This window comes from Gavialis gangeticus, unplaced genomic scaffold, assembly GCF_001723915.1.
Source record: "Gavialis gangeticus isolate Ggan-Ray unplaced genomic scaffold, GavGan_comp1, whole genome shotgun sequence".
Classification (NCBI taxonomy): Eukaryota; Metazoa; Chordata; order Crocodylia; family Gavialidae; genus Gavialis; species Gavialis gangeticus.
Genome location: NW_017729015.1, coordinates 17760076 through 17768695, shown reverse-complemented (window position 1 = coordinate 17768695; position 8620 = coordinate 17760076). Strand labels below are relative to the sequence as shown.

General features: G+C 47.4%; 1 protein-coding gene across 2 annotated transcripts in view; it reads right to left on the bottom strand.

Annotated features, from left to right (window-relative positions):
- Positions 1 to 1676: 1676 nt before the first annotated feature.
- The window catches only part of MTFR1L (mitochondrial fission regulator 1 like), a 39291-nt gene continuing 32347 nt past the window's right edge, over positions 1677 to 8620 (bottom strand). The window contains exons 6-8 of one of the 2 annotated variants that reach the window (XR_002096474.1): positions 7730 to 8045; positions 4435 to 4639; positions 2752 to 2841 (exon numbers count right to left, since the gene is read on the bottom strand). Coding sequence is in view for 1 of the 2 variants with exons in the window: in XM_019512448.1 (XP_019367993.1) it covers positions 2736 to 2841; positions 7730 to 8045 (422 nt within the window). In the remaining variant the exon portion in view is untranslated. Of the gene's footprint in view, positions 2842 to 4434; positions 4640 to 7729; positions 8046 to 8620 lie in introns of both variants that reach the window. The other variant, XM_019512448.1, reaches the window with a different exon arrangement.

Genomic DNA, 8620 nt, shown 5'->3' with positions numbered 1-8620 from the left:
GACAGCTCGGTGAACTAGATCCCGCAGTACAATCGCTCTCATCCAGGGCGTGGTATTTTAAGTCGCAGGGAAGCATGTTTGCTATAAAAAGGCACTGAAGACCTGTGAGGTGCCCAGCTGCCACTAGCTCCTACAGACCTCCTCCCAGCTCTGTGCCTTTATTAGCATTAGCAGGACTCCAAAGGTAGTTAAAACTCACCCAAAGCTGCAGTTGCATCCCCACCCCACAGACACAGATGGCATGTGCATGGGGACAGGAACATCAAGGGCTTGGAGACCTTGCCCTCCAAGTGGCTGGGCGGGGGGGCTCCAAGGTCTTCAGGGCTGGTTGCCATCCACCTCATGGTATGACAGCCCCCTCCAACATGGTTACTCATGCCAGAACAGAAACCTCAATGCAGGGATTGCTGCTCCTCCCACGCTGCCTGCAGTCTCCCTGGTAAAGGGGGCAGTGGGATGGAAGCTTTCTTGCTGGCCCTACAGGTGGAGGTTTGATAACAGATGGTGTTTCCTCCCTGGCTGAGCCATCACTGGGGAGTATCATCACACTTTTGCACAAACCACCCGGATGAAAGGCCTACGTGTTCTGCTAACGGCCACTGCTGGCACTCTCGACTTCTATGCTGCTGGAGAGACCAATTCAGTCCAGTAGCCCTTGCCCTGCCCAGGCAGATGTCACTCCTACCACTCAGGCCCCAGTAGGTCCTGAGATACCATGCCGCTGGGCTGTTAGCCGGACTCTCGCTGCAGTCAAGTGTCTGGTCCAAGGTCAGCAAGGCTCCGTGAGAACTCTGGACCAGGGTCTCGGTAGAGCCTTTGGGTCCAGGTGCGTCAAGGAGACCGGGCAGAGGAAGTGGAGCTCCTTGCCTCTGCTTTTAATGCAGTGCTGCTGTGAATTATTTTTGGTCACTTTAAATGGTAGGGCCTTCTGCTAAAATAGATTCTTGGCCCTCCAGGCCATACTACGGGTGGATCTAGACATGGGATCATTCCTGACACCTTCGTTCTAGAGGAAGATGGAGCTATACAGGAAGCTACTCCACTTTCAATTCAGCTCCCCTAAACCTTAGCCCAGGTATCTTGCATACTTAGACTGCACTTTAGGCAATGGAGCACAGGCTGAAAGGCCAGGAGAGGAAGACACACAAAGGGGGATGTTGGAACCCAGCCCCAGGCAGGGGCTTACCCTGCTGATAGGCAGGAGCCATGCTCTGTGGGGATAGCATGGACTGAAGGATAGAGCCCTGGATTGGGACCGATACTCTGGGGTGTATTCCCAGTTCAGCCGCTGGCCTGTTAGACAATTCTCAGCAGGTTGCTTTATCTCTGCCTCAGCTTTGTCACTTCTATAATGGGAATTTGTTCATAGATTGCAAGGTTGGAAGGGACCTTGGAAGAGCATTGGGCCCAGCCCCCTGCATTATCACTGGGATAACGATACTGAGCAGCTTGTGGAGGCCTCCAAGACATGCACGCGAAGAGCACTCCAGGAACCAGGGGCAGCATTGCCCCTCAGCTGTTGTCTGAGCTGAGCCAGTCACTTCTTCTGCAGCAGTCGGAAAAGGATGTGTCCTACTGGGAAAGGCCTTTCCACGACCGACGTGTTGAACCTGCCGCAAGTGCTGGCAGAAGGCCCCCCCAGCTCTCAAGGTGAGGACATTAAGGACACCTGCGAGGCTCATTGGAGGACCAAGCACAGGGCTCCATTTATACAAAGGAAACATCGCACACCCTGAATACAGCCGTGAGGAACAGTTGCAGACAACCATCTTTACCCAGAATAAATGTCTCAACCAGTGAGAATCACCACTTCCTTTGAACAGCCTCCTTCTCTTTCCCCTCCCTTAAGTTCCTTCCGGTGTTAATCGCCTCGCTCTGGTGGGCTCTGGCCATTTTATTCAAACTATATCCTTGCTGAAATTTGTGTTAATAAAATACATTTCATCGGACTAGAAAGATCACATTCATGAAACAGGGAAGGGACAGGCCGTGGGCCTGCTATCGTGGATCTCTGGGGACAACTTGAACTTTAAAACATTACAAAAATACTTTAGTCGCTGGCCTGCTGACACCAACCTCACATTTTTTTAATCTTATTAAAGAGTCCAAAAATTCACATCAACTCTTCCTGTCCCATTTGGGACTGGAAAATAATTGGAAGAAGCCTTAGGGAAAGGTATCCTTTTCTGGGGAGAATGACACAAGCTCCTAACTACCTCAGTCCAAAGGAAAACTGCCTAAAGAGCTGGGGATGAGGAAGGAAGCAGCGATTTACTCTCATTGACAGCCTTGCTCCAGGCTCTCTGGGAAAGTATTAGGAGCTTGATGTCCATTTATATCTGAAATGGGTAGCTAGTTACCCCATGACAAGGGTGTCATGAGTTTAGTTAACTTGAATAATTAATTTGAATCGAAACTCACAGAGAAAGATACACGGAGGAGGGAAAACTTCACCTAGCCACACACATATCACTCGTTAGAAGAACCTCACCAGTAAAATGCTTCGGTTCAAAATAGGGTGGAAAAGAATTTCCATTTTCTTAAAAAGTTTTTATATATTAAGATACGTGGAAACACTGCAAATCCAAAGTTTCTTTCTCAAATAAGTGTCCAGTGCAGAAATAATTCTTAATTAAAGAGGCAAAAAAGTTTGATCCTTAGGAAGGCAGCTACTGTGGAGAGAAATCTCAGGAGCACGATATATGTTGCTTACGGAGTTAAATTAGAGCGTGATGTCACTTTTCTTTCATGGCTATATCTTCATCCTTTAAAGCAAACTTTCTCCTCAATGCTTCTGAAATGAGAATAGCTGGATCTTCCTCCTTCAGTGAAGTCCGGTTCCTAAAGGCAAGATACAGAGTTAATGTGAATGGCGCTTCTCCAAAGCATTACTTCCCCAAAACTATGGCTAACAGTTTCTGTTATGCTTCAGTTATAAAACTTTAGCCTGAGAAATACTGGTCACTTAAAAACCTGTTCTGATTTCAATGTTCTCCTGCAGCCACGGCTGTCAGTGAGTCTCTAGGCTGGGTCAAGCGCAAAAACCTGAAAAGGCAACACGAGGACTGTTTGGTTAAGCCTGAGGTTTTCAAAACTCCCTGGGATGTTTAGAAACACAACTCCTCTTAATGGCATGGGACTTTTTTGTGTATTATTCTACTGTTGAAAAATCTCAGCACAAAGTGCCTGCTGCTTTCCAGGAAGATGGTAGTGGCAGGTAAAAACAACATGCCAAATCCAAGCACTTTGGAGCCTTCCCTAGGGCTTCCAACAGATTTACTACTTTGAAAAACATCCCAGTCTATATTTACAGGTTTTCTTGCAACTAATTTGATTGTGGGAAATGAGCTGTGTTCTGTCAGGTCAGTTTTATTTCCTCTTTACTCACACCACTCAGTAGCAGGCTTACACTGACATCTATCTTCACTGTCCTGCCTCTCTTGCTGCATGCCAGTGAGCAGTTTACTTGCAAGTAAGTCAGTCACACATACATCCTGTGCATTTGCTTCACAGGATGGCAAGAAGTATGGATTATAGCAAGCTACCAACAATACCTGAGAGGAAGAATTTGCTTGGCTCTCATGTAAGCACTGATCCGAGAGTAAAAACTCCCTGTAGGCTGGAATGCCATCAGTTTAATTGTTTAAAGGCCTCTAAAAGCATTGATGAAAGCACAAAAAAGGGGTTTCTGTCTGTTTTAAACACCTTCAGCTACCTCACTGCATTAACACTTTTTACTAGAACATAAAAGATTAGAAGGTCAGGACCGCAAGCCACAATACAATGTATACATACAGTGTATACATTAATACAGTGTATACATTCAGCTGTTGGGATTATATAGCTGGTTTTGTAGATTGAAACCCTCCACTGATTTCCCCCAAAGCGGGACTGTTCCCTCTGCAGACACAGGAATCACAACACGGCCTCCAAAGAAACTGCCGAAGCCATTACCTCCACCAAGGCAAGCCTAAGAGAAGTCAAAGTGGTCCAGGGTGCCAATGCACTCCTCCCTCCAGGGAGGTAAGGAAGAGAAACACTAGTAGGTACAGAGGCAGCAGCTGGCCAGTAGCACAGTGAGACAGGAGGGACAGAGATGGAAGCGGGGCTGATCAGAAGGTAAAAGCTGCTCCAAGATCAGTAAAAACTCATCCTCCACCTGGGTGGCTATCAGAGAGGAGAGGACAAGCCTCCCAGCAGCAAAGCACAACCAGCAGCTATTGCAGAAAATTGACACCAGAAACTAGCAGCAGAGCCTGTCCCTCGAGCTGATATAGAAGAGCCCAGGGGTCAGATGGCAGTGTCTCGATTCCTTCGAGATTCCCATTAAACTACCCCAAGGACCAGGCAGGTAAATCACAGGCAGTCAACGAGTGCAGTGATGCCTGAACTAATCAATCCCATTACAAACAGGGCTTGGAAGGATGTACTCACATTCAAAGCAGATCCGCACGCTACGTGCTTTTAACCACACACTGAATGAAAGGATCAGCAGGCACACTACACAGACAAGTCCCTTCCAAAGGGCATCACAGACATTAAGAGGGCTCTATTTTGACACGTGTCGACACATGCACTTCTGCTAGCATGTGTCATACTCATTTCTGCAGCTTCCAGGGCTGTGTTTTAACACCGATTCCTAAATAGAGAAGCATCTATTTAATCATCTTTGTTAAGTGTAAACCACACTTCCACCCACACAAGTTACACGGGCATGTACCCTGCTTTTTATAAACCTTCCCAGCAGGTTGTAGGCCGACCAGTACAACCTCAGGCTGGCTCTAAACTAGGAGCATCTGACAAGTGTATTATACTGGCAAAGCACTCTCCTAATATACAACTCTGCTGGTACAAAGCCACCTTTCACAGGCAGAGTAAAAGCTATTTTGCTGGGAGAGCTGCATCTACCCTGGGGGCTGTTTCTGGTACAGGGATAAAACCCTCCCCGACCAAAACACTGTGCTAGTGGCCAGGAAGCTTCTGCCAGCAACATCACCATGGCCCAAGGCTGAAGCAGGAGATAATTATCGATACCCTGAACTGTGTCAAACAATAGACTGAATAATGACATTGCCTGAGTTATTCCTGATGATTCATAGGCCTGCAATTCATGTACAGCAACCGTATGCCAAAGGGCACCTCTTGTACGTCAGAGGCAAGGCAATGGGCCGAGACGGAGGGACAAATGAAAGAAATGCAGCTAAGCTCAAACAGCAAACGAGCTCATGGCTATGGGTCGGCATACATGTGGGGAGAAGTGTCACAGGAAGCGTGGTGCTGCAGCCTTCCCACAGATCCATGCTGTTGGCCCCAAAGGTCACAGGACAATTCATGTTATTGCTAGCACAGTTTATTGCCCAATACCAGGGCAACCCAAAACACCCACTTACCAGGGAAAAAGACAAACCATGGATACATCTGCTAAATCGGGATTCAGCTTCCATCACTCCCCAGCCATCAGGGCTCCATACAGATGGAGCCTCAAGAGTTAGGGGGGCAGAAAGCATGGGGATCTTCCCCCTCTGCCCGCCAGGTCCCTGGGCGCTAGAACACGTCAGATAACCTCAAACCCTGAGGAGCCCATGCTAACACTTGCTGCTGACTCTTCCCATGATCTTGTTCCTTGAAGGGGACATTGCTCCCCACTGCAGTCAGCCCCTTCTCCTTGGGGAAAGACACAGGCCACTAAATGCAGCCCCCCCAAACTGTACTGGTGCTGATTCCTTTGCTGTTGCAGAAGGGTGGCCCCCACTGAGGTGAATGGAAAGGTTTAATAAGTAGATTCACCCTGGTGAAACACCCTCTCTGCGCCTCCTCACTCTGCTCTGCTGGCTGAAGAATGAGACCGAACAACATTTGTATGTTCATCTAAAGTTCTCCCTACCCACTCTGGCTGAGGAAGAAGCTTGTCCAAATACCCTCCGTTACAAGACAATCCCCTCCCAGCCACAGCAGGATTTTAGCAGGAGCTCAGCTGGGGCTGAAGGTGGCCCTGAAGCAGCCGTGCTCCACATCAACCCCAGGCAGGGGGGACACAAGCCTCTCCTGCTAACCCAGCTGCTTGGCCAAAGAGCTGCTGAGTCTGGTCAGCTTAAGGTCAAAGGCACCAGCTCTGGTTGTCAAAGTCCATGGATTCACTCCAGCAGAGCCTGGTGGACTTGGTGAACGCCTGTAGAGCAATCCCTGTAGGGCAGTCTGCTTCCCCTGCCTGCCTTCTCCTCAGCACCTCCTACCATGTACAATAAGACCCCGTAACTCAGCCTCTGAAAAACAGCAGGATCCTGAGGTCCTAACATGTTTGGCTGTTCCCTCTCTCACAGGAAGGGTCTGTCCTCCATAGAAAACCAATGATGTACCAGTCTGCTTTTGCACTTTTAACAAGATCTGCATTGCAGCATACCTCCTGCAAATGGAGGAAAGCGTAACCAAGGCTTGCGTGCCATTTGAGGGTTAACATTTTACAGGTTGTGAAGCAGAAAACCAGACTCTTATCTTCAAGAGCAGAGGATTCCTGTTTGTCTAAGTTTAACACGAATGACCCAAATGTGACCTTGCAGCCTGTTAACTAACAGCGAACCAAGGCCGAGGCAGCTCAGCTAAATCCAGCAAAGTTACAGATGTGCCTTTAGAAAAATGACATCTCCGAACATTCAAAATGGCTTTGGGATGCCAAGAACTGCCGCACTGGGCAGAAAGGCAGAAACCTGAGGCACCAGTTCAAGGGAGGACACGTGGCTTGTATTTATGAGGAGTAATTCATTTAAGCTCTGTGAATTCTACTCCAAAAAGAGTAAGCACAAAAATGATAATGAAGGAGAGACTTCCAACTCGGAGTGATGTTTAATTCTTTGGATGGCTTAAGGAAGAGGACAGTTTTGCTGAGCTGCAGAGAGCACATACTAGGTCATTTCATTTTTGGAGAACAAAAGGAAGACAACAAAAAGTTCTTCTAATCATGTAAGACCTAAAACGGACATTGACTGTAATTACAATTCATTCTCACCCTGGGCAGGGCTCCCAACAGTATAACAACTGTCTGCCTGGGTTTTAGGGCAGCAGCTGGGGAAGACCTGAGTTTTATTGATGCAATTCCACATTTCCCCACATCAAATAGAAACTGCACAAGAGGCGGCTGAGATATTACAGAACCGATGTTATCAGGAGGGTGGACTCCTGTCTCTTAGTAATGCAGTTTACAAGTCAAAAAAGGGATTATACATCAACAGAGGCGTGCGCTCTGCTCAAACAGACGCTACCTCAACCACATCCTTCCAGCTCAGAGGGGAAGAGGGGCGCAGATACATGGCGATGCAAAGGCAGCGTCTCAGACACTCACAGCTTCGAATGGCTTTTCTCTAATTTTGTTAAGTAGCGTGTGCACTCCCTGAATTTAAAAAAAAAAAAAAGATAATTTCAAAGGTGGATGAATTGTAGTGGTTTGCCAAATGTGGTGCCAGTACAGTTAGCTATGGGTTCCCTCTTCCATTGTTTTCTACTCTAAAATTCAAAGGCACAAGCTGGGTTGAAAAGCTGTCATTCTGGAGCAAATAAAACAGCACAGAAACAGACTGTCAGCAGTTTTCTGCATAATAACTATTCCTCTTTGTAAATCATGGTTACCAGCCACAAGGACAAGCAGACGCATGTAATGTGCGATGATCCTGCCCTGCTCTGACACAAAAGATGACAAAGAGAAATTACGATAAAAAAAAGTTCAAAGAAGACTTACAACTCTTTGTTCTGCTTCATGCGATGGATATCTTTGAGAATGCCCATCATGTCTGCAAAACTGCTGGCCTTCGACAGAGAGATGGAATCCTCCTCGTCAGGATCCTTTGGCTCCAGCTTGCAATACTCGAGAGAGGTTGCAGAACAAAGCATGGACACCGAGGGGAACTCGGGAGTGTCTAGTTCTGCCACCTCCTCTGTGATGTCACTAATGACAAAGGAAGTTGTAGATTGGAAAGAGGATCCAAAACAAGGTAAGGGAGAAGAGACATTTGAACTTTCTGGAGATAATAGATCCGGCGTTAATGAAGCAGACGCTGCAAAATAAAAACACATAGAGAAAGGTCAACTCGAGCCAAAACATCATTTTTCCCTTAGCAGCAGAATAAAAATCAAGGTTATGCAAAACAGACAGGCCTGAGGACTCTCTTTAACACTTCACATCACCATACTCAGTCCAGGACCTTCTCCTCAGCACCATTGCTTCCTACAGCACCAGCCTTCTACCTGTCCCAAAATCTAGGAACAGACAAGGCCATCACCACAGCACCTGCCTCCCACAGACTTGATGTGGACCTTTGGGAACCAGGTTAGTATTCTTTCCCTTCTTCTTGGGTACGCAGTAGTATTATTCCCATTTTGCAGAAGCAAAACTGAGGCATGGAGACTAAGTTACTTGCTTCAGGTCTCAAAGGGAGCCTGCAACAAAGCTTGGACCAGAGCCTAAGTCCCAGTGCAGTGACCTAACCAGGAGACCATCCTTTCTCTTCCAAGACAGGGCTGGACTCCTGGCCTAAACCTCCATCCTCATCAAACGTGCTTCCAACCCTCTCCTCTCCCAAACTGTATCCTTCCAGTCCTCCTCTTGAGAACTCCTTAGTTTGTACAAATG